The following is a 26,197-nucleotide window of genomic DNA, read 5'->3' as shown; positions in this document are numbered from 1 at the left end:
TTCTTTTGAAACAGTGACCACCCAACCATTTTTCACTCCCAGCTTAAAAAGAAATAGGGAGTGTCTCATCTGGGTTTCAAATGAGAGGCCATTGTCCCTTTGTTCTGTTAAAATCAATCAGAATCTTACCCAGATAGGGGCTTCAGGTTACCACAAGGTATGTGTTTGCAGAGGTGTTTACACTGAAATAAAAAACAAAACAAAAACAAAACCCATGATAATCATTACACAGAGAGCCAATAATTATAAGCACTTCCTTTTGTAATCACAGAGAAGTAAAAATATAAGGGGCATATCAACTTCAAGAAAAGAAAATAAATTGAATTTTGTCTGGTTGTACTAAGCCACCTGGTCAAGGCCTATAGTTATGCTACGTTTGGTTGCTGCTGCATTTTGGCTTCTTTGTAACCCTGATTGAATTTGCTGCACTGTTCTCCTAAAAAGTGCAGCTAGATTTGTCTTTTTTTTTTTTCCTTAGAGTAAAACACTCTGGAAGACACACATTTCCTTCTTTCTTAAGAAAAGAAACTGGACATGGGAACGCTGCTATAATTCAGCATTATCATGTGGAGTAATTGTTGAGGCTTTGTGGGAATAGAAGCGGCACTAAGAGCCCTGGGCTCTTATTTGCTTTTATTTTTTTAAATACATTTTGGTAAATTATGTTGCATCAGATTAATTTATAATTTATTTTCCTTCCTTTGAGACTCCATCTTTTGCTTATGTCTTACTTGTGTTTGTTGCTATCTTGTTTTTTAAAGATAATACTTCATTGCTGACTTATTGGGTTCAATAGTCTGTTAGTATTTCTTAATCTTTTATTTTATTTGACCTAATTAATCTTCATTAATTATCCTGTTGTTTAATTTGCCCTAAATTTAATTCATTAAGTTCTGAAGTTATTTCACATTTCAAAAACTGGCAATAGAGAAGATGTTATGTTCTGGTTAATTATCGCAGAATATATATGTAGATTTTGAGCTGCAGTCCTCTTTGCTTACCCAGTTGATGCAGGAAAATGAGATTTGAAATATATTAATAGTAAGTTTCTTGTCTTTAAATCTTTTGTTGTTTTTCAAATTATCTCTTCTTTTTCTTTTGTTCCGGAACCAAGACATCATGTACTCTGCTTCTTCTTTCTTACTTAAGGCTTTCTTGTAGTTGAGTGCTATTTTAAGTGTCTTTGATCAAAGACCCAGTATTTTCACAGTGAACTGAGTTGACTTGGAGATTCCTACTTAAAATAATGCCAGGCCTTTAGTGGCACAATCAGAAGGAGATTGGTTCCCAAATAAAGACGTACAGGGGTATGGCTCAGTGGCAGAGTACTGGCTTAGCATGTATAAAGCCTAGGGTTTGGTCTACAGCACCAGGGGAGAAAGTCAATCCAAAATCAGGAAAGATTACTATACAGTTTTCTTCAGGGTTAAATGATAACCTGTTATCATTTGATATAGTGATTTTGTAACAAAATAAATATTATTTTTGAGATAGAGGGTTCACTGAATTTATGTTGAACTTGGGACCTTCTTGTTGCAGCTTCCCAAGCATTAGTGCTGGGATTACAAGTACAACCTTTAAGTTAGATAGCTCTCACCTTCATTCTATTGCATTTCATTTGCTGAACCTCTTTAACACGCCTCTGACATGGTTTTGTTGAGGTGTGTTCTGTCCTGTAATAACCTGTCTCGGTGTATCAGATAAATGAACATGGCTGTAGCTTTCTCAGTTAGTTACTGCTTTTGATTTGGATGAAAAAGCATTCCTCATTCTGTTCACAGGTTTTATTTCTCTGTGATTACTCTGCAGCATAACCTTACATAATGTAAAGTAGTTACTGAACTTGAGTTAGTCAACTTAGCGAGATGTTAGATCTCTAATTGATTTTCTAGTATGTCAAAACTAGTTGCAGTATTTAAAAACCATAGTTTATAAAATAAAATTTAGTATCTTATTTTTTTCCTGTGTGATTTGAGTTGCTCCAATATATGCTATTAGTCTATAATTATATTAAACTCAAGACTCAGAACAGTTGTTTAGGAGGTTAAGCAATATATAAATCACAGAGACTGTATTTAAGAAGCATATTCTCAGACTTATATATGATCTTGCCTTAAGTTAGTTAAACCTAAAAAATACAGTAATATGTTGGGTTGTTTTTTTTTTTTTTTAATGTGCCTATTTACTCTTTTTTCTTTTTAACTGTTGTGCAGTGTGGAGTCTTCTGTGCCTGGTTCAAGTTCAACAGGAGTTATTTTGTATCAGTTTCACATGACGATTCTTCACCAAGACAGGATATTAATTTACTATTTGCTCAGAGTTAATGTGTGGTGTATAATTGTTCTAGAGTACTTACTCATAAATTTAATTTCCTAGTTCCTAGAATGATGTAACCTTCACAAAAAGAACAGGAAGGATCAAACAGTCATAAATCACCTTCTGTTTTCTCTGTTGTTTCCTTGCAGAAAAGGGTGTAGAGAGAGACCATCATGAAAGCTGTCCGTGCTTTGTGGGCTAACTCTGCACTTGGTTTATTCTTCACTTTCCTTTTCCATGAAATGCATTATGATTTCAGTTTGCTAAATCCTAACAGTTTTTCAAATTTATGTGTGTTGCCATATATTTAATAGGATTAAAACAATAGATTTTTGTTGTTTTTATGAGGACATGGGAACAAAACAAGGTCTTATTAGGCTAGTTTTGAACTTATTATTCTCTTGCTTCAGTTTCTTGAATGCTAAGATTACAGGTATATTCTACTATGCCTGGCTGTAATCATGCCATTTTTGCAGTTCTGTTTCCAGTTGCCTTCTATTAAATGTATTATCAGGAATTTAAAACATTAGACTTAATGGCTTAGTAAAACGTTTGTATCGTAGTGTGTTGAAACTAAAATGAAATAATTTGATTATCAGAATATTTTAATCAATTTGATTTTGTCTTTTAAAATACTGGAGTGGGGGTGATGGCTCAGTGGTTAAGAACACTGAACTGCTCCCAGCACCCATATCAAGTGACTAACAGCTACCTTTTAACTGTAACCCTAGGGATCTGGTACCCTCTTTTGACTTCGATATTTACCCACACATGTGCGCATGCTCACCCCCCACATATATAAAATTAAAAATGAATCTTTAAAAATAATACTAAATAAGAAAAACTGTTTATTTAAATAGTAAATTTTTGTGATGCTAAGAACCAAATCCAGGATCTTGGCACCTGAGCTACGTTCTTTTAAATGTGAACATAGACTAAAGAATTTCTTCTTAAAATATTTATAAAGTTAAAAAAAATAAACATTGTGACATATGTTTGTAACTGTATTTGGGAGTCTGATATGAAGTGAATGGCAGATGGCCAGCTAAGTAGATTTTTCTCATTTATTTTTTTCTTTTATTTCTTGTAACTGCCTTTGGCTATGAATATATTGTCATTTTGGTCTTGAACTCCAGAGTTCTTGTTAAAAAAAGACAAACTACAAAATAGGTTACTCTGCTTACTATAAGTAATTTCTTTTAAAATTTGAAAATGAATTCAGGGAACCTTGCAAAATCATAATTCAGTTTTTTTTTTAAATTTCACAGCTGCTAAAGAGTTGTGTGACTAGTCCAGTAACCTTGTAGCAAACTAGATACTCATATTCTTCCATATTTCCTTTCTTGCCTTTCCTTTCTTCCCACCTTCTCTCTACCCTTCTTTCTTTCATTTAATTTAATAAATTTTAATTTATTTCTTAAATTCGTGTCATTTAGTTAGTGTTTCACCAGTAGAACTCTTGATAGATGCATTGAATCGAAGGACTGCCATCACATGCTAAATGCTCTTCTCTGTTTGTAGATGTGGCTTTTGCAGAATGTAATTAAGGATATTTTAACTTTTGTTTAATTTATAAGTTTTCCATTTAAAAGATGAAGGGGTATATGCTTTGATTCAGTATAAATGTGTACGTATTCAAACTTAAAGAAAACATTTGTTTTGGTATGTTAATGGCAGCAGAAACTTTGATGCTGAGAAACATGTAAGGATTGTGTATTCAGTACTGGGGTTTCTTTGCAGGGACCATTAACATTTTATTTTAAATAATTTTTTTAAATCTTGGACTACAGGAACTTTGGAGTATTTGAGTCATTTAGGTACCAGATGTATTTTACATTGAAAAGTATATATGTTTTAACTCCATATAATGATTTCATTTACTGTTTACCCATTTTTTGGAGGGGAATAGATAACTAATTTAGACTTTTTACTTTATTTTATTATTTTTTAAAAATCTGAATTAGGAAGCTCTGGAGGAATATGTGAGAAAAGCAAGTTGTATTCAGATGGCAAGAAGAAGTCGTTGAACACTGGCATTATTACTGTTCAGAACTATGGCTCTCACGTGCCTCCTAAAGTCTCTCATATTACTTTTGCTCATGAAGTTGGACATAACTTTGGATCTCCAGTAAGTACAGCCTAATTATTAAAAAATTTAAAAAGTGATTAGCTTGACTTTTATTTCCAATGATATTTTGCTGTCATGTAGTGTATAAATGAATGTTTAGTGTTACTGTGCCAGAGCACAGCGATGTAATTGATTATACTGAAAATAAGAATTCTGTGAAAGCACAGAATTTTATCTGGCTTCTTTGTGGGGAGACAAGTTTGAGATAGAGTCTCATGCAGCCTAGGCAGGCTTGTTCTGACCCTCCTGTCCCTGCTTCCCAAGGTCTGTGGATGCACCAGCCAGTCCCGACTCTGCCTGGCTCATTCAGACAGAAAGTGATCTATCTGTATTTGCTGGTTCTGAAATAGTCACCAACACATAATACACTCAAATTTCTTTTCAATGAGTCTCTTTTTAATAGTCTACTACATTGTATGATGTCTTTTAGCTTTGTTTCTGTTAAAGCAGTATTGTGATTTACTTGAGTGTATTTTTCTGTTCTGATTGATACTTTACATTTTCTTATGATAAATTTCTGATACACAGAAGAAGAAATAGCAGAATAGGCCATGTTCCCACCATGTAGAACAGGATTTGGCAAGCTTTTCCCAAAGGGCCTATTTGAACATTTTTGTTAGGCTTTGGGGGTAACATTTTGTCTCATATTCCATGTTATGTGTTTCACAGTTCTTCAAATATGGAAAGCCTTTCCTAGCTTAGGCTGTGTAATAGCAGCTTATAGGTAATAGGGACTCATTTGTTGACCTCTAGTCAGTTATCAAGGTTTTGCCTCATCTGCTTTTTGCATTCCTTCCTTTTTCTTTGCTAAGATGTTTACATTAAAACATCATTACATATTTTAAAAAGGTTTCGTATATAACCACAATGTGATTATTGCACTTACAACAGCTGTCTTTCCTACCCTGCAACACTTGGTTCATTCTGATGATTTTTAAGTGCTCTAAAACATCTATTCAACTTAGAAGTAGGAAATAGTTAAAGATTATGTCTGCTTTTAATGGAGCTTATCAAGTGCATGTTTGGGGAAATTCCACTTGAAAATTATCTAAATTCATCTTACTTGAACCTTATCATATTATTTTCATAATAATTTGTTAAAAAAAAAAAAACGGGTGGTGGTGCCACACACCTTTAATCCCAGTGCTTGGGAAGCAAAGACAAGCAGATCTCTGTGAGTTCAAGGCCAGCCTGGTCTATAAGAGCTAGTTCCTTCCAGGACAGGCTCCAAAGCTACATAGAGAAACCATGTCTCAAAAAAGAAAACAAACAAACAAACAAAAGGATAAATTGTTGGTTTTGAGGGCATAGGTCAATATAGAGTGCACGTGTAGCATAGATGAAGCCCAGGGTTTAATTTCCAGCACCAAAATAAATAAACTAATAAAAATTTCATGAACTTGTGATTTAAAATCTTGAAAGGCACTTCTGAGTTTTCTAAGTTTTTAAAATGCATTGTCTCAGACTTTTCTTGTCTAAGTCTCCATCAGAAAATGAGAAATTATTTTCAGAAGTGTTCTTAAAGTATCAGCGATAAGCAGAGGGCCGATGTTGATGGTTATGTTGCAATTTCAGGTGCAAGGAAAAACATCCCTTCTTCACAGCCCCCTCCATCACAAGCCTTGCCAGAGGTGCTGTCATACCCTTTTTTCCAATACCATTTCTTTTCACTGCCCTAGAGCCTGACTTATTTTATTTTTGTTTATTTATTATTATTGTTTTTGTTTTTGTTTTTGGAGACTGTGTAGACCATGCTGTTCTGTCATTCTGTGTATACCAGGCTGGCCTCAAACTCATGGCAGTCCGCCTGTCTCTTCTTCCTGAATGCTGGAGTTAAGGGCATACATACACCACCACACCTGACTGACCTGTTTTTGCTTTAATGTTCATATAAACCTCCAAAGGAGCTCAAAATACAGATTCTTAGTGGAGTCTGAGTTTGTGTGTATGTAGGCCAGAAGCCAGTGTAAAGTTTCTTTCTCCATTACATGCCACCCATTTTTTTTTTTTAAAGGCAGGATATCTCACTGAATCTGGAGCTTGCCTTTTATCTAGTCTGACTGGTTGGCCTGTAAACCCCTGGGATTTGTCTGACTGCCAACTTATTGCCTTGTTCAACTTTGATGTGGGTTCTGGGAATCTAAACTCATGTTTGCATATTTGGGGTGGGACTTTACTTGCTCAGCCACATCTCCCTAGTCCTCTCACTTCTCATCTTAATCTTTATCTGACTGCCAATGAATTGGCATTTAGTAAATTAACATTATTGTTTATTTTATAAATTGTTTAATAGATAATTTGGTTCTTGTTCCTTGTCTGTTTTGCTAACCTTTCCTCTCCTATTTGACTACTTTTAATGACCTTGTCATGCTTAATCACACTCTTTCTTTGCGCATGTTGTGAATTCTACATATGCATGGTAGATTCTTAATAAGTATTTATTGAGTGATTTATAGATGAGCTGGACATAAACTCCCAAACCTTTCCACCTTGACATCTTCCTCTGAAATCTCGTTCTGCCCGCTTCCTTCCTGCTATGTCTCTGCCACAGAATGTTACTTTCTCCCGGTGGTTTGCGTTATTCTTTATATTCACTTTTATTATCCCAAATATTTATTGTGTATTTGTAAGCTGCTTTTTAAAAATGTTGTAAAAAGCTGTAATCACAAATGAGAAGGGTCCTACTTCTTAGTATGAGAAGTCTGATGTATTTCTGCTTTTACCAGAGTGGTCTTTGTACAAATCTAGCTTAAATCATGCCACTCTGACTTTATTTCTGCTGTGTGATGGATGATACTACTGATAAGGTTTCTGTAGCACAAATAAAAACCCAGGGAAAAATATTGGGGTTCAACCTGAAGATCAGAAAAGCAAAGCAGCCAAGCCACTAGAGAGTTCTTACCTCTAAGAAATCCTTAGACTGAAAGAAAATGAGTTCCTGTCTCATCCTGTCTTACATTCCTCCCTAGTACTGGATTAAGGTATGAGATACCACTGCCTGGCCTTTAGTGGCTTGGTTTTACCTTCTGGTCTTCAGGCAAACTTTTATTAAAATATAAATGAATTATCACTACAGGTTTTCCTATCTTGTATTTAGGCCTTGACATAATTCAATTCAAAGTATATATTCTATGTTGTCTCCTCTTACCTTTCAAATCTGATGTCTCTCCTGCTTCAGCCTACCTTACTTAGAAATCTTTTAAAAAATTATTTTTATATGTGTGTTTTGTCTGCATATGTCTGTGTACCAGATGGGTTCTTCCAAGTACATAGAGCAAAAGGTGTCAGAACCCTTAGAACTGGATTTTACAGATGGTTGTGAGCTTACCATGTGGGTACTGAGAGCTGAACCCAGGTCTGCATGAGCAGCAAGTGCTTCTAACTGCTACCATGGAATGCTCTGCAGCCATTAAAAAACTTAGACTCTCTTCAGTGCTTATCTTACACAGGCACACTGAAACATAGATAATCAATATTGATTTTTAAATACATTCTTAAATCTTTTTCTTAATTTCTATGAATATTTTCTCCTTTTTTCCCCTCTTTGTTGCCACCCTCTTCCTCTATGTCTTCTTTTCTTTGATAGGTTCTTACTGGATAGCTTAGGCTAACTTCAAATTTGTAATCTCTCTGCCTCAGCCTTTTTAATGCTGGGATTGCAGTCTATCCCACCAAAGGTAGCTTTTAAATTTAGGAAGTAGTTTTGTTGCTTTCTTTTCTAACTGAAGTTGTAGTATACTTGTGAAACTTTATTCTGTATTTGAACTATGAATCCATTTGGCTTCCAGTCAAAGTAGTCCTTTGTGTATATGTCTGTATTAGAGGAGTGGGGGGGGGTGTCTTTTTACTTCTTTGTTTGTCAGTTTCGTTCCTGTATCTGAAGTGGCAAATAGTAAGCATCCTTGTTTACAATCTGTTTTCCTTCTATAAGCATTGATGAGATCTGTTAAACCATTCCTGAATAAATTAAAACTAGGCAGGTAGGTCACAATTTGCTGTTTTTAAGAATGTAACTCTCACCGGGCAGTGATGGAACATGCCTTTTATCCCAACACTTGGGTGGCAGAGGCAATGAATCTCTGTGAGTTCGAGGCCAGCCTGGTCCACAGAGCAAGTTCCAGGACAGGCTCCAAAGCTACAGAGAAACCCTGTATCCAAACAAACAAACAAAAAAATGTAACTCCTTGCAAAGAGGTTTGAATATTTTAGTACTTTATGTAGAACTGGGTACTCTAATATTTACTGCCTTGAAAAGTAGCAAGTGATTCTATGATCACATGAAGAGCTATGCTGTTTTGGAATCTTTTTTTATTATTGTTTCTATGTGTATGCCTGCAGGCCAGAAGAGGGCACCAGACCCCATTTTAGATGGTTGTGATCCACCATGTGGTTGCTGGGAATTGAACTCAGGACCTTTGGAAGAGCAGGCAGTGTTCTTAACCTCTGAGCCATCTCTCCAGCCTTATTTTTGTTTCTAAATTTAAATGATGACACTCTTGTTAGTACCATACTTAATCAGAAACCAAATTGAATTGTAAGGAGTAGAACCATAAAGCAAGTTAATACTGTGTTCAGAGCAAGTAGTTGCTAGAGGCTGAATCTGGGCTCAGGAGAAAAGCAGGGCAGTATTAGGAAGAGTAAGATTGGAGTAGAGGTCTCTGATGAGAAAATATAAAAATCAAAGTGACCTAGTATGTATTGTTTTGTCTGCAGAGAGTGGTGTTGTTGGTATTTAAACCAAGATTCAGTTGAATACAACTGCCATTTTAGTAGCTAATATTTTTTGCCCCTTGCAATGATGAGTACCTTAATTCCTTGAGGATATTGTGTGTGAGGTTTGCTTTCAATGTGTGAGTGTGAATATTGAGGGTAGTGTGTGTGTGTGTGTGTGTGTGTGTGTGTGTGTATGTATGTGTATGCAGTACATGCAATTGAATGTGCACCTTTGTGTGTACATGTAAAAGTCAGGTGGATGGTGAGTGTTTTTCCTCAATCACACTCAAGGTGAGTACCTTGAGACAAGTTCTCTGAGCTAGAAGCTTGCCATTTGGGCTAGACTGGTCGTCTTGTGGATTTCTGGTATCTGTTTTTGTATTCCAGAAATAAGGTTGTTACAGATAAGCATGACCATGTCTGATTTTAATTTTTTTCTTAAAATTGTTATTATATTTTATCTATTTGTGTGTCTGTGTGTGTTTGCTTGTGTTCCATAGCATGTGAGTAGAAGTCAGAGAGCATGTGAGTTACTTGCATTTGGGTCCTGAGGATTAAATTTAAGTTGCCAAGCTTGGTGACAAGCACCTTTACCCCTTGAGCCATCTCTCTGATCCTGTGCCTGGCTTTTTTATGTGGGTCCTAGAGATTTGAACAGAAGTCCTCTTGCATGCACAAGTGTCTTACTCACCAAGGCATCTGCCAAACCCTGGGTTGTTTTAGTGCCCACGTACCAGGAAAGCAGGTGCTGCTGGGGCCCGTTACTTCATTCCAGTTCCGTACAGTTTTCTTTGAGAAAATTCAGGCAGCTCTTTTGGTGCCTCTGATACCTGAATAAATTACTGGAACCAAAACCACTTCTGTGTGTGTGCTCATACACTGAACTCTGTCTCCTGTTTATTCTGTAAAGTAGTGTTTTGATCTCATGCCTTGAGTTTCTTAATTTCATTTAAAAGTAAAACTTGTGTTTCTGTCTCCACTCAGCATTTTACTCAGCCGTCTTTTGAACTGACTCATAAGGACGCTGCCACTGCCTTGAGTTCTTACTCTGCCTTCCCCAGCACTGGTCTGGGTTTCATTTTCTTCTCTGCCTTCCTGAACCAGTTTTAGCAAGTAATTTACCATGTATTTTAATAAATGCTAAGTAATCCATATTATTACTGCCAACATTAGAAGCTTCTTTTCAATAGTCTTTATGATGGTGTATGCTCAGTTCTAGTCCCTAATTATAAAGCTCTAAGATAGTTTGTGTTTAGACCTTCAGTTTTCCTTCTGTGAGCAAGTGCCACCATCCTAGGCAGTTGTTAGATCCTTCCTCAAGGAAAGTATAACTTCCACTGTTCTTCTGATGAGAGAATTCCACTTGAGCAGATGACCTGGAAACCCTATTTTACTTCCTATTAATGTTACATCATATTCTATTTGGCAGCATGATTCTGGAACAGAGTGCACACCAGGAGAGTCTAAGAACTTAGGACAAAAAGAAAATGGTAATTATATCATGTATGCAAGAGCAACGTCTGGGGACAAACTTAACAACAACAAATTTTCACTCTGCAGTATTAGAAACATAAGCCAAGTGCTTGAGAAGAAGAGAAACAACTGTTTTGTTGGTATGTATATTTCTCAATATTTTAATTATTAACCTTTTCACACACTATGGCATGTATGTGGAGGTCAGAAGACACCTTGCTGGAGTCAGTTCTCTCCTTTTACCAGATGGGTTCTGAGGATTGAATTAGCTTGTCAAGCTTGGTGGTAAGTGTTTTTCTCTTGATGAGTCATCTTTTCAGCCCAAAATATTTAGACATTCAGAAAACTAGAAAGAGTCTACTCTTCTACTTTAAGAATATCTCCCATCTATGTTTTCCAATTAAAACTTTGCTGTATTTGCTTTATCAAAATGCTTAGGAATTTGTTTGCCCCTTTGGAACTGAGTTGCAGATGGCAGAGTAATTTACATCTAAATACCAGTTTATATCTTAGTAGCTAGAGTTCAGTATTGTTTGAGTTTTTTCCTCCTTCCCCTCTCATAAGTGAATTTCACTTTGTGTGTGTGTGTGTGTGTGTGTGTGTGTGTGAGAGAGAGAGAGAGAGAGAGAGAGAGAGAGAGAGAGAGAGAGAGAGAGAGAGAGAGAGAGAGAGAGAGATTTGACTGTATAGTGAACATCTTCACACCTCTTATCTTCTCTTTCTCACCTCGTCTCCTCTTGTTAGTTCTCGTTCTTCTAGATAGTTTTGCTTCTGTGTTCTTGTCACAATATGTACATGGTTTTATGTGTTTGTATAAAAGCTAGGAACTAGAAATGAGAAGACAATATGATACCTGTCTTTGTGACATTGATTTAATTCACTTAATATGATTATCTCCAGTTGCATCTGTTTTCCTGCAAACATCAAAAACTGTCTTCCTCATGTCTGACTGACTCCATTGTGTATGTACTGCATGGGTGTAATTCCAGCAGTTGGGAGACAGAAACATGCGAAAGGTTGTGAGTTCAGTGCCATCCTGGTTTACATAGCAGGCTCCACGCCAGCCAGATACCAAGACCCTGTCTCTAACCAAAGAACAACAATGAAAACAAATAAACAAACCAAAACCCAAAGTATGTATATGTGAAGTTTTTTCATCTGTTCCTCTTGTTGGACACCCATATTAATTCCACAGCTGAGCTGTTGTGGATAGTGTGCAGTAAACAGAGATATATAAGTGCACAAGTCTTAATTGTACCATTTGGTGAATTTGGCAAATGTAAGTTTCCTGTGTAAACCAAGTAGCTCTGAAGGTATAGAACATCATTTCTGTCAGTTCAGAAAGTTCTTTATTTCACTTTGCAGTCAGTCTCCTAGAAGCAATTGCTAACTGATTGTTTAATCAGAAGTTGTTTGCCTGTTTTAAGATTTTATACAGATGGAATTCATAGCTTTTTCCCTTTATGGAATTTTACTTTTTACTTTCACATAGTGTTTCAAGGTTCATCACAATGTTTTATTCCTGTTGCTGAATAACTGTATTGTAGGACTGATCTAGTTTACTCATTGTTCCTGTTGGTGGGCACAAAGAGAACTCATACAGTGTATGTTTTCTGGTTTTTTGGTGTGTGTGTGTCTGGCTTGTTTTCCTTAGCATAAGCTTTTCAAGGTTCTCCCCTGTAATAACATGTGTCACGACTCCAGTCCTTTTTAAGGGCAAACAATATTCCACTGTGTAAGCATACCAGATTTTGGTCTTACATTCAGCTGTGTATCTCTCTTGTGATGTTTACCAGATTGCAAATATTCTGCCTAGTCTTAAGGTTTTTTTTGTGCATCCTCCTTTTCCACAAGATTGTAAAATACTTGAATGTAAATATTGACTCACGGTCACTTTTGTATATAAAGAATATTCTAAGAAGGGTTGATGAATTGAGGAAGACTTCCAGATAAGTTTTGTCCCTACAAACAGATAAGTTTTTAATACAGTTTATATTGGAATAATTATAGATTCACGTACAGTTAGAATAAGCAGTAGGTGCTTAGTACCTTCATTGGTAATAACTTTCAAGTAGGGTAGTATCATCAGTGTGATGATGTCATCAGTGCACACTCCACACTCCTCACTCATATCTTCTCAGGGTGTTTGTTTCTTTTTATATAATTTGAATGCATGTGTAGTTTTATGTCCCACCACTGCAGACAAGATCTAGAACAGTTCATCGGGTCAAGGATACACAGTGTTATCGGCTTATAACCACACCTGTTTACTTATAACCGCACGAAGCTATCTCTTGCCTACTGCACTAACATCTTTTCTATTTCTAATGTACTGTCCTTTTGAAAATGTATAGATGGAATTGCACAGTATATAGCTTTAGGGCATGCCTTTGTTCACTTAGAAGAATTTGCTAAAGATTTATCCAAATTTTATCTGTATTTTGTTTCATTCTGTTGTTAAGAAGTACTCCTCAGTATCTAATGGATTGTTTAGTTATTCACTTGCTAAAAACAGCTCTGCTGGCTGTTTTCAAGGTTTTGTTTTTATCAATTAAATATCTATAAAATTCTTGTGGAGGATCTTTTGGATGAACATACTTTTTTTTATTCTTTTGATAAATACCTTAAATCTAGTTAATAGACCGTATAGTGATCACTTGTTTTGTTTTCTACTAGGGTGACTGTAGATTCTCATGATCTGGTTATGACTAGTCTCAGTCTTATCATCATCAGAGTCAGAATCTAGCATATTCACTATTTTTGGATCAATCTATTCTGGCAGGAGTGAGGAAATAGTTCCTTATTTTATTTTGCATTCCTCTGGTGACAGTGATGAACTTTTTCACACACAGCTTATTAGCTATCTTCTCTGGTGAGACGTTTGCTCGTGTTTCTCAGCTGTTTCCAAAATACTTTTGTTTGTTTTTGCTTTATCCATTGAGTTTGGGGATTTCTTTTTTATTTATTTATTTATTAAAAATTTCCTTCTCTTCCCTGCCACTGCCTCCCATTTCCCTCCCCCTCCCCCAATCAAGTCCCCCTCCCTCCTCAGCCCAAAGAGCAATCAGGGTTCCCTGCCCGGTGGGAAGTCCAAGGAACCCCCACCTCCATCCAGGTCTAGTAAGTTGAGCATCCAAACTGCCTAGGCTCTTACAAAGCCAGTACGTGCAGTAGGATCAGAAACCCATTGCCATTGTTCTTGAGTTCTCAGTAGTCCTCATTGTCCACTATGTTCAGAGAGTCCGGTTTTATCCCAGGCTTTTTCAGACCCAGGCCAGCTGGCCTTGGTGAGTTCCCGATAGAACATCCCCATTGTCTCAGTGTGTGGGTGCACCCCTCACGGTCCTGAGTTCCTTGCTCGTGCTCCCCCTCCTTCTGCTCCTGATTTGGACCTTGAGATTTCTGTCCGGTGCTCCAATGTGGGTCTCTGTCTCCTCCTCCTTTCATCTCCTGATGAAGGTTAATATTCAGCAGGATGCGTATATGTTTTTCTTTGGGTTCACCTTCTTATTTAGCTTCTCTAGGATCACGAATTATAGGCTCAATGTCCTTTATTTATGGCTAGAAACCAAATATGAGTGAGTACATTCCATGTTTCTCTTTTGGGGTCTAGGTTACCTCACTCAGGATAGTGTTTTCTATTTCCATCCTTTTCTTTAGTGAATTAAGAACGAAAGTGTAAGTCTATCTTCTGGGAGTGGTTTTCACTCATCTGTGTTGTAAATGAGGCTGTGCTGGGCGTGGATCCTTCTATTCATTTAGTTCCCATTTTAAAACCTGAATTGGTGCATTAGAGAAGAACCTAAGATTTAAGATCCAAGAACCCCTGGGCTTCATCTGTTTGGTCATACTGGGGTATATGGCCTCTAGCAAGTCACAACCCCCCCCCTTGGAAGTTAGTTTTGCTTACTAGAAAATAAAGGCATTTGATGCTTGTCATTCTCAGTAAATGGTAATGTCTTAAGGTGATTTTGTTATCTCACAAAGCAGCATTCCTAGTCTGATTCTTTTCCCCACATCACTTGTTTTAGTGGTGCTGGGAATTGAATCCACTACCCTAATTTCGAGCTTTAATGGGAACTTTAGAAGTTAAAGAAATATATTGAAATTATCCACCAATTTTTAGACCAGACTTTCTAACTCTTAATTATCTAAGATCTGTTCTTGTACTGTTAGGCTGCTTGGGATTACAGAGAGTATATTAATAATTAATAATTATTTTTTTCTCTTAAGAGACTTGGTCCATCAAGAAAAAAAATAATGTAAATTTGAAAGTTCTTATTGGCAATGTTAGGATCACTTTTTAAAAGTTATTCTATAGGATAAAAATATCTAACTTCCTTAACAAATAAATGATAAAAATAAAAAGACAGGATGAACATATTCTATAGTAAAATACATCATCTCAAGTTCCTGTGAGGGAAGGGGTGGAGTTAGGAGAGCCTTGTTTGAAACTTGATTTAATGACCAACTGATAGTTTAAGAAATTTGAACATTGATGGCTATTAGAAGCTTAGTTATTAAGCATCTTGCTGATTTTATTAGCTGTGATAATGATATATAATTAGGTTTATAAAAGGTTTGTCACATAAACATGCAGTCTGAACTACTTAAAGAACAACATATTAGGTGTGGTGATTTCAAAATGCTACAAATAAAAATAGCTGGGAATAAGTAAGACAAGAGAAGCATACATGGGAGGTCATTGTACTTAGTTTCTTAATACTTTTATGTATGTTTGAAATTTTCTATAACAGATTTTCCCTTTTCGCCTGGTTGAGAAAAACACTAACTTTATTTGCATATTATGACACACATGTGTAGTCAGCAAAGCTCAACTGTGATCTGGCCTAAGTAGCAAGTTACTAGTTCTGTAAAGAACATAATAAGAAGGACCCATGAAATCAGTCCTCTCACTGTACAGAAACAGAGGCCCCCAAAGGGACCTGAGGTTTCACTGTTGGTAGTAAGCACTACCTTACCGAAAAACAGGTCTCCTGATTTTCAGATTTTGCTTTTGCCTTACTTACTCATCAAAATTTTCTTTTTGGGGGGTTGGAGGTAAAGCTCGAAAGAGTTTGTGAATTTTATTTTATTTTTTATATTTATGGTATTTTGCCTACATGTATGTTTGCATCATGTGTGAGCCTGATTCCCTTGGAGGCCAGAAGATGGTGTCAGATCCCCTAGATCTTAAGTTATAGAGAGTCATAAGCTCCATGTGGGTGCTGGGAACTGAAATCAGGTCCTCAGGAAAGGCAGCAAGAGCTCTTAAATAAACCGTCATGCCATCTCTTCAGCCCTGAGTTTGTAAATTTTGAAGAAGATTAATGTGTATATACAGTGTCCATCTTGTCCTGTTACTTTCTTCAGAGTCCGGCCAGCCTATATGTGGAAATGGGATGGTGGAGCAAGGTGAAGAATGTGACTGTGGCTACAGTGACCAGTGTAAAGATGAGTGCTGCTTCGATGCTAACCAGCCAGAGGGGAAGAAATGCAAACTGAAGCCTGGCAAACAGTGCAGGTACCTGCCTTGCCAACCCCACTGATGTGAACATGCCTGCAGGGTCATGCATAGCAGTTAGACAGATTTAATGCTGATGTCAAGAGATTCATAAGGCTATGGAAAATTTCCCTGCTTCGTTCTATTGTTATTTATTTTTCTGGACCATATCCTGTTGTTGACAATTGGAACAATTCATAATTTGGGCATTGAGAAAAAGAATATGAAAATGCTGCCCTTTAAAATACATATCATTTAGTTCCTAACTTTGAAAACATTACTATCTTCTGTTCAAATAGTATCTTAACTTGAAAGTATTAAGGTAAAATGGGGCATTAGGCTTCTGTGATTTAGTGTCATCTAGTTATTTCTCTTGTCAAATGCAGTCATGGTTACAGGCAATAGACTATAGTTTGCACAAACTTTTTAGATGGTTAGGCATGTATTCTAGTGCAGCTTTAGTACAAAAATCTGTAAATTGACTAATATGTTAGTAGCTGTGGAAAAAAAGCACTGAAAACTTTCTTAATCCTGAATTCACTTCACACAAAGGCTGAGTAAAAATGCTGACTGTCGTGTTTTTGACTGTGGAAACCAGATGCTTAATCATTTCTTTTACACTTGCTAGAATGTTCAAATAGAGTAGTTTGTTAGTAGTAATATTTGAAGTTTTGTTCCATCAGTGTACTTACCATTTAAGATGATGTAAAAAGCAGGCCCATCAAGAGATTTACTTTATTTCACCACTCTTCTCCTAGTCCAAGTCAAGGACCCTGCTGTACAGCACAGTGTACATTCAAGTCAAAGTCCGAGAAATGCCGGGATGATTCTGACTGTGCAAAGGAAGGCATATGCAATGGATTCACAGCTCTCTGCCCAGCGTCTGATCCTAAGCCCAACTTTACAGACTGTAACAGGCATACGCAAGTGTGTATTAATGGGGTAAGTATTTGATTTAAGATGTTTTAAATTTAAATTTTATAGAGCCTCCTTTTTCAGAATAATAGTTGACACTGAAAGCTCCATAAGGTAACTACTTTGGGGCTCCCATTCAATAATATCCCTCTCTGTTCCCCACAAATCCATGAATGTATAATGTGACAATTGCCTGGTGGCATACAGTTAGTTCCTGACTCACCTTTCATCTTTGCAACCATATGTCTTTGGTATTCACAAGAGTACAACTAGGCATGTGGTGTTATCCGCACTGCTTTTAAGTTGTGTAAATTAATATTTCAGGAGCCCGAATAAAAGAGCTCATCTGGTCATTTTCTCTGAGTGTAAAATCTTTTGAGCTTCCATGGCTCAATGTAACTTTTTCTGTATAAAGAAAACTTATTTTTTTTCTGCTTGTAGAGGAGTCACAATAACCAACACAAATGTGGAATGGCCTCTTTCTCTGCTTTTGTTTAGTTTTTTTTCTTTTTTTAAATTTATTTAAAGGTTACACAGCTTATTTTCATTCAGTCTCAAGTATATTTATGTGATATTATCGGTTCTGATAATCATCTGTGTTTTTGTTTTGTGGTGCCTGGGATCAGACCCAGAACCTTGTATGTGCCTGCAGTTGCTTGCCAGCGAGACTCATCTCTAGCCCTGTTGTTTATTATATTAAATATACCCACTTTATTATTTGACATCTGAAGCTTATACCTACCTGTTACTATGGACAGTAGTTTTGACTCCACAGATATTAAATAAAATTTGCATTTCTCCCAGCAATGTGCAGGCTCTATCTGTGAGAAGTACGACTTGGAAGAGTGCACCTGTGCCAGCTCTGATGGCAAAGATGATAAAGAGTTATGCCATGTTTGCTGCATGAAGAAAAGTAAGGCTTTTCAATACATCAGCTTAAAGTCTACTTTCAAAACCTGTTATTTGCCATTAAGTTGTTTTTCATCCTTTGGGAATGAGGTTTATTAGGAGTAAGGACCTCAAGATCATGATTGAGCCTTTAAGTGAGCACAAGAAAGAAACAGCAATATCAGAAACACCTTAGCAGAGCCTTAAAGGGAAAGAGGGTTCCTTTAAAACATGCAGAGGAGCGTTAGGTGAACTGCCATGAGAGTGGTGGCACGGGTGGAGTAGGGTAGGACAGAGAAGATCCCTGTCTTATTAAACTGATACACAATTTGAACAGATACTTTCTAGCTAAATTGGTTCTCTTGAGAAAAATTTAAATGTAGCATTGTATTATAGTCCTTATAATGTTAAATGATGTATTAACCAAATCTTTTTAGCTTCAGGTAATAATTTATATAAACAAAGCTCAATGGTTTTAAAGCCATTGTGGGCATTAAATCAAGATTTAATGTTTGTTTATATTTGACATTTAAGGTAATTAATGATGTTACTCTGACAAACTTATATAGGTCTGTGTAATATGGGAATGAATTTAGGTAGTTCCGTCTTTCTTTTTGCTTTCCAAGATTGTCCCGCCAGGTATTCTGACCTCTGTGTTTGGAACTTCTTTTTCTAGTGGCTCCTTCAACTTGTGCCAGTACAGGGTCTTTGCAGTGGAGCAAGCAGTTCAGTGGTCGGACTATCACTCTGCAGCCGGGCTCTCCGTGTAATGACTTCAGAGGCTACTGTGATGTTTTCATGCGGTGCAGATTAGTAGATGCTGATGGTCCTCTAGCTAGGCTGAAAAAAGCGATTTTTAGTCCACAGCTCTATGAAAATATTGCGGAGTGGATTGTAGTAAGTATAGTCTTCATTCATAAAAACCTTAACTTAAAATGTTTGGGCTTAATTTTACTTGGGCAGTGGTCACCAGTGTTGGAGGAAGAACACTTGCCTATTCATATTAGAGTTACTGTATGTATAGTAACTCTGGTTCTTATTTCCTTTTGCAGTGATTGGGTTCTCCACCTGAATATCATTTAAAGCTCTGTTATATGTTCTAGGAGTCACTCTGCTTCCCTCTGCTGCTTACATTGTCTCTTGCAGGTGACTTCTGGTGGTACTTATATTAGTGTTTTCACTGGGCTTTTGGGAAAGTGCTACTTGATTTATGTATTTCTCTCCTATTTTAGTGTAACAGGTACTCTCATACATATATTTATTTATGTACTTTATATATATGAATGTTTTGTCTGCATGTACATTTGTATGTACATCAGGAGGGGAGGAATACATGTATTTATGTACTGTATATGAGTGTTTTGTCTGCATGTACATCAGAAGAGGGCATCGGTTCTTATGGAACTGCTGTTATAGATGGCTATAAGCCACTATGTGGGTGCTGGGAATTGAACTCAGGACCTCTGGAAGAGCAACCAATGCTCTTAACTGCTGAGCCATCCCTCCAGCATCAGCTGCAATTTTCTTAAAGGATTTCCGAGATTAACCTAAATGTTCATGCTTTTCAAGTGATTTGTGTCGGACACATACTTGCAAGTAGTATGTGTAAGAATGTGCTATGCCCAAAATGGAGTAGTTTGCTTTGCAAGTTGACTTAGAACTCAGACTCTCCCTTTTCCAAGGGTTATTACTTTTTTTTTAAAGTAGATTTAATGAAAGATCCCTTTCTGTGAATTAGCACTGAGAATGTTCTTATCTTATATTCTGGAATAGATTAATCAGACAATTCTGAATTTATACAGGTTTGCTGTACATGAGTAAGTGTAACGGGTATCTTTTATTTTATAATGCCAGCATTATATATATTATATATATATGATTGTATAACATCCTTAGCACCACTCCTGGTGCCTGGAGAGGAGATTTTGGATGCTTTGGTGAGCATTGCCAGGTCAAGAAGTAAGACAGTAAATGCTGAGATGTTTTACATTGTTTGTCTCATTTGATTTTGTGCAGACTCTTCTTGCATAAAAAGGTTTGTTTTGTAATGATAGTTTGTGTCTTGGCGTCTTACCAATCAGGGCAATTTTTTTGTTTGGTAATGTATCCTGTTAGGGTATTCTGCTTTAAGAGACTGTGTAAGAAGTGAAGGGCTCCCTTCACCGTTTTGTTTCTAGTGCTACCTGGTGTCCTTTTGTCTTCTTGGTGTGCTTTATGTCCCCCTTTCTTCTTCTGAAATTCTGTAGAGTAGGAAGAACCTTAACACTTCCTATTGCCATGGAAATATTTTTTGTTGTTATTGTTGTTTCTTTGTGGAGAGTTGTTTTGACAGCCATGTTTAAGCTTTTCCACAGTATGCTCCATACCTTTACTGGATTTGTTTAGCTTGGAGGCAGTGATAAACACTCCATAGCTTTAGCAGGCGTCATGTAGTTGTTGAGAAGACTGAGAGCACTCACCATTAAATATATTGAGATCCTGGGTGTTATCAATTGTTCTTTAAGTGGGAGTTAAGGGCATTAGTAATTCTTTTCCAGTTTCCCCTATAGTTGATATGGTCTTGTTTCTCTTTTCACCTTTTGGCTAGGTTTCATATTGCAAAGAACTATCTTTTACCTTTTTTTTTTTAATTTATCAGTATGTGCCTCCTTTTTTTTCATCCCTTGATATGTTGTGACTATTTAAGTTTGACAAAAGTTTGTGTTTCAGTTTTTGTTTTGATAAGAATTAACGTTCCTTATACCCCTTCTTATTGTGGTGTCTAGGTCTTTAACCCCTGGGCTCAAGGGGGTCCCTCTACTCTTAGCCTCTGAGTAGCTGGACTCCAAGTACACACCCTCAATTTTTTGAGACAAGCCTTGTATCATAGCCCTGAACCTGTTACTTGCTATGTAACTGAAGCTGAGCTCAAACTAGCCCCAATCCTACCTCAACCTCCAAAATGTACCTTCTCACTTTTTAATCAGTTTCTACCCTCAGGTTTTGTTCTAACTTTATGAGTTTAAATACTAAGTATCTGGTATTCTTTTTTTTTTTTTTCTTTTTTTCGAGACAGGGTTTCTTCGTAGCTTTTTGGTTCCTGTCCTGGAACTAGCTATTATAGTCCAGGCTGACCTCGAACTCACAGAGATCTGCCTGCCTCTGCCTCCCGAGTGCTGGGATTAAAGGCGTGCACCCGGCTTTCTGGTATTCTTTTTGAGTGGAAGATTTAGGACAGTGGTTCCCAAGTGAATCACAGACTACAGTTGTTCTCAGCTTGATTATCCATGCCTCTGAGAAAACTGGAGGCTGATGAAATTGGGAGAAGTCCTGGAATTCATACATCATTTTAGCTTTGTTTTCGAAACAACCATAGGAGCATTTGCTCACAGAAGGATTGCAAAACTAGGATGTCCTTAGACTTTACTTGGTGAACATTGTCGAAGAGCACCACAGGGCCTAGACCAAGTAAGTCAAAGCTCTTGGAATTGGCCTGAAGTGTCTGTATGTCCATGGAGGCTGGAAGAGTGCATTAGATTTCTTGGAATTAGAGTTGCAGATGGTTGTGAACTGTCATGGGGAAGCTGAGAACTGAACTTGGATCCTCTGGATCACTGAGCCTTCTTTCTAGCCCTTAAGCCAAGTTTCAACAATAGTTATTTCCAGACTTTACTTATTCCAGTGTTACGGTATTTGTGTTGCTCCACTGTAGAATGTTGTCTGAAGAAGGAGTGTTACTAGCAATGAAATATTTCTGTGTTGTGACACTGGTAATGGATCTCTGTCCACGTTGTCAGTGTTAGACAAACTAGAAAAAGGTACATGGGCCATAGTGGGATAGAATGGTGAGTCACTGTAATAACTATCCCAACAAGTGGTTCCTTAGGTACAGGAACTCAGTTCAGTTTGGGACATGGAAGACAGATATAGAAGTGTACTTCAATTCTGTGTGTCCTTTTCATAGAAAACAGCAGGCTGTATTGTGTTGTTTTTTGTTTTTTTTTTTTTTTTTGGTTTTTCGAGACAGGGTTTCTCTGTGGTTTTGGAGCCTGTCCTGGAACTAGTTCTTGTAGACCAGGCTGGTCTCGAACTCACAGAGATCCGCCTGCCTCTGCCTCCCAAGTGTTGGTATTGGAGAAATCTTAAAAAGACTTTTTTGTTGTTATTGGTTTGGTTTTTGTTGTTGTTTGTTTGTATTTTGGTGATGCTGGCAGCAAGTGACCACAGGGTCTCAGCTACTTTGGACAAATTCTCTACCACTCAGCCTCATCCCCAGCCATTGGGAAGTCCTCTTAAAGAAGGTGACACTAGAACTACATTCTTAAGAGCTGGCAGAAGCAGACATCAGAAATGTTTCATGGAGAAGGAAGTACATGGAAAAGCCACATGTACAAGAGCCTTCAACACTGAAACAGTTTGAAAAGTCTTTTGTAAAGCTTGGTGAGTTCTTTTCATTGATAAAGTGCTCTATTTAAAAGCAGGCCAGCTTTGTGCTCTGAAGCTTGTCTGCCTAGGATGAATTTCCTGTGTGTTCTTTAGAAACTACCTGTATTGTATATATACTGTAAAAGAACTAAGTAGAGCTGTGTGGCTCTATTCTACACTCAGGTTTCATGTTTGTGTCCCTTTCTCCCACTCCCTAGACCATCCAGCAGACTTTTGTTGGGAAAGGAAACATAATCAAACCCCTTGCTTGAGCAGTAGCACTGATAGTTACATGGAATGTATTTGGAGCACAGAAGCCTAGAGGCTAGATTTTAAGAAAAATGAGAGGAACACTAAAGGTGGAAGTAGCTGCTGTGTCAGTACCAGGCCTTAGCTTGAGTGGGGTAAGATGGCCATTGTCCTCTGAGCTTAAGAATTGGTCACATTATTACAGGAGTCACTGCTCCCAGTAGGAACTCAGAAGTATACAGTAGTTGTTAGAGTAACTAAGGGTTCTACTGGTATTTACCAACTGAGCTCCAGGAATATTGAGCTTCAAACCTTGCTCAAAATTGGCTCTGGACCATTGGACAGACTGACAGGAGTCCTATACCCTGCCTCCTGATAACAGCAAGTCTGTTTCTTGACAGTGAGTAAGAATAGAAAAATAATAGGAGTCCATAGAAAACTTCTGAAACAAGGATGATGTCATCCTGAGAACAAAAAAGAAAGGAACTCAGAAAATTGTTTCTATAGCAAATAAAAGAACATTATAGAAAATGGACAACCTAAGGCAGGATAGAAGCAGTAGTTTAGAGAGTACATTGTAGGCTTCAAGTCTCCAAATGCACATTCAGTAGAACACATATCTGCATATCTGGAGCAGTTGGGAAACAACAAAAACTGATGTTTGGTCTTTTAGACTTTCATTTTACCCATAGATCATAAACCAACACAATAATTGCCATACATAACTTGAAGGAAAAAAACCTGGTTTTTAAGCCAGATGTAGCCCCCATCAACATGTTTTGTGTGGTCTACCCATAGTTTTTAGAAACTCTGAGCAAGTTTGGCAGTATTTAACAAAAAAATTCACATAAAAATTCAAATTTGTAACTTCTCCTGAAAAGCAGATCATTGATCAAAAAACAGATCTTTGAGCATGAAGGCTAAATTGCATTGCACCTTACTGCCATGTGGGCACTTAAGTTTGCAATTCCTGCAATTAGTGAGCATAAGAGTGACAAACTGGAAACTCCTGTCATAGACCATTGAATAAAAATGAAAATAGAGCCAGGAAAATAGAGCCAGGTGGTGGTGGCGCACATCTTTAATCCCAGCAATAGGGAGGCAGAGGCAGGCGGATCTCTGTGAGTTTGTGACCAGCCTGCTCTACAGAGCAGTTCAGGGACAGCCAGGGCTGTACAGAAATGCTGCTTCAAATAAACAGAAGAAAGAAAGAAAATAACCTGAGGATTGTAGGAGACTAATGACAAGCCACATGTAATATAAATCCTTCTAAGTTCATTTTTAAATTAAAAATAAAACTATCCTCTTTTCCTTTTCTTTTTTTAATTAATTTTTTAAAAGAAACTCTTCATTTTATATACCAATCCCAGTTCCCAAACCCTCCCCTCCTCTTGTTCCTTCCACCCTCTGCCCACCTCACCCCTTGTCCACTCCTCTGAGAGGGTAAGACTTCCTATGGGAAGTCACCAAAGTCTAGCACATTGCTTTGAGGCAGGACCAAGGACCTCCCCACTATATCTAGGCTGAGCAACGTATCCCTCCAGAGAGAGAATGGGTTCCAAAAAGCCAGTCCAAGCATTAGGGATAAATTCTGGTCTCACTGCCAGTGGCCCGACAGTCTGTGCCAGCCATACAACTGTCACCCACATTCAGAGGGCGAATGTTTGGTCCTATGCTGGTTCTCCCACTGTCAGGCTGGAGTCGATGGGCACCTGTTAGTCAGGTAAACTGTTTCAGTGGATATCTCCATCATGGTCTTGACCCCTTTACTCATATTCTTGCTCCTCTAACTCTTTGACTGGGCTTAGGAAGCTCTACCTCTGCTTCCATCAGTTGCTGGATGAAGGCTCTATGGAGGCTGGAAGAGAGCATAGGATCCTCTGTTGCTGGATTTACAGATCATTGTGAACTGTCATGTAGGTGCTGGGAATCATATCAAGATCCTTTGTAAGTGCAGCAAGTTCTCTTACCCACTGGGCCATCTCTCTAGTCCCAAAAGGTTCAAAGTCTTAAAGGTCAGAGGGGATCTGTGGGGCCTGTCCAGACTGAAGGACAACAGAGAGGAACAGATGGCAAAGCTTGCATGGGTTTGTGATGACCATGGCCTGACTAAGGAAATACTCTTATATCATAGGAGAGAGAGAGAGGAGGGAGGGAGGGAGGGAGAGAGAAAGATTGTCTGTCTATGTGTGTCTGTCTGTCTCTGTCAGTGGTCTGCTTTGGGGATTGCATGTGCACATGCATGTATGAGGCAGAATTTGATACTGGATGTTGCTTTCCACCTATTTTGTTGTTGGTGTAGGGTCTCTCACTGAACCTGTCGCTTTCTGGTTGGCTAAACTGGCTGGTCAGCAAGCCCCAGAGATCACTTGTCTCTGCTCCTCAGGTATTTGCTTTCACTCCTGGCGTTTTACATGAGTTCTAAGGATCTGAACCTAGGTCCTCATCTTGGTGGCAAGGCAAGCCCATTGAGTTCCAGTTGAGCTCCTTGTTATGGTCCTTTCATGCTAACATGCTCAGGAGCGTAATGTGGTGCGTGCAGCTGACTCTGGGTCAGATTTCTGAGAGGTGTTTGCAGAGAGTCGTTCAAAGTAAAACAAAAGTTGTTCTAATGTGAGAGCTTATATATGCATAAAAAGTGGCTGGGGGGTATTTTGGCATAGCATGTATTTTTGTTTTAGGATCTGAGTAAACACACTACAGAGGTAATAAGTAATGTAAAGTCTCAGATGATAGAGGCATTTTGAATGTTGTTTTTCTAGAAATAATGAGTAGTAATTGCATAAGTGTTACAATAATCTGTATTAATGCCAATGTGGATATTCAGCGTTTAGAAGCTGTAAACACTACATATGATAGTTGTTAGTATCTGCTGTCTTAAAACAGTTTAATTCTGTTCCTGTCCAGGCTCATTGGTGGGCAGTCCTTCTTATGGGAATTGCCCTGATCATGTTAATGGCTGGATTTATCAAGATTTGCAGTGTTCACACTCCAAGTAGTAATCCAAAGTTGCCTCCTCCTAAACCACTTCCAGGTAAGGTGCTGAGCAATGGGTGCTGCTGTGAGCAGAGCCAGAGCTTTCGGACAGGGAGGATGAAGGATGCAGCACTTACAAGGCATTAGTAACTGAGTTTATGGGCTCTATTGTTGACAAATTACCTGATAAATGTTCACTGGTTGTATTTTTGTTCGTCAGTCCAATCTAGTAGTCACTGACTACCAGTGTAATGCTGATTTATCGTGTGTCAAGAAACATTTAGAATAACATTTTGATTTTTTTTAAATATTTATTTATTTATTATGTATACAATGTTCTGTCTGTGTGTATGCCGGCAGGCCAGAAGAGGGCACCAGACCTCATTACAGATGGTTGTGAGCCACCATGTGGTTGCTGGGAATTGAACTCAGGACCTTTGGAAGAGCAGGCAATGAATGCTCTTAACCTCTGAGCCATCTCTCCAGCCCAACATTTTGATTTTTGAGTAGACTCCCCCACCCCCTGTTTTTGTCTCAGTCTGTTACCATACCTTGTTTTTGTTATGGTAGTTAAAACTGCTTTTAAATTGTTGGTCTTTCCTCTGAATAGTTAATGGCTCTGATACTATTTG

At 37.8% G+C, this 26,197-nt stretch overlaps 1 protein-coding gene across 1 annotated transcript in view; it reads left to right on the top strand.

Moving 5' to 3' along the window:
- The window catches only part of Adam10 (ADAM metallopeptidase domain 10), a 101,937-nt gene that overhangs the window by 72,396 nt on the left and 3,344 nt on the right, over positions 1 to 26,197 (top strand). The window contains exons 9-15 of the mRNA XM_026779135.1: positions 4,281 to 4,444; positions 10,587 to 10,770; positions 16,004 to 16,154; positions 16,892 to 17,075; positions 17,853 to 17,961; positions 18,613 to 18,833; positions 25,497 to 25,623. Coding sequence (XP_026634936.1) covers positions 4,281 to 4,444; positions 10,587 to 10,770; positions 16,004 to 16,154; positions 16,892 to 17,075; positions 17,853 to 17,961; positions 18,613 to 18,833; positions 25,497 to 25,623 — 1,140 coding nt within the window. The remainder of the gene's footprint in view (positions 1 to 4,280; positions 4,445 to 10,586; positions 10,771 to 16,003; positions 16,155 to 16,891; positions 17,076 to 17,852; positions 17,962 to 18,612; positions 18,834 to 25,496; positions 25,624 to 26,197) is intronic.

This window comes from Microtus ochrogaster, chromosome 5, assembly GCF_000317375.1.
Source record: "Microtus ochrogaster isolate Prairie Vole_2 chromosome 5, MicOch1.0, whole genome shotgun sequence".
NCBI classification, from domain to species: domain Eukaryota; kingdom Metazoa; phylum Chordata; class Mammalia; order Rodentia; family Cricetidae; genus Microtus; species Microtus ochrogaster.
The sequence above is the reverse complement of the archived record's forward strand: the minus strand, read 5'-3'. Positions and strand labels throughout refer to the sequence as shown.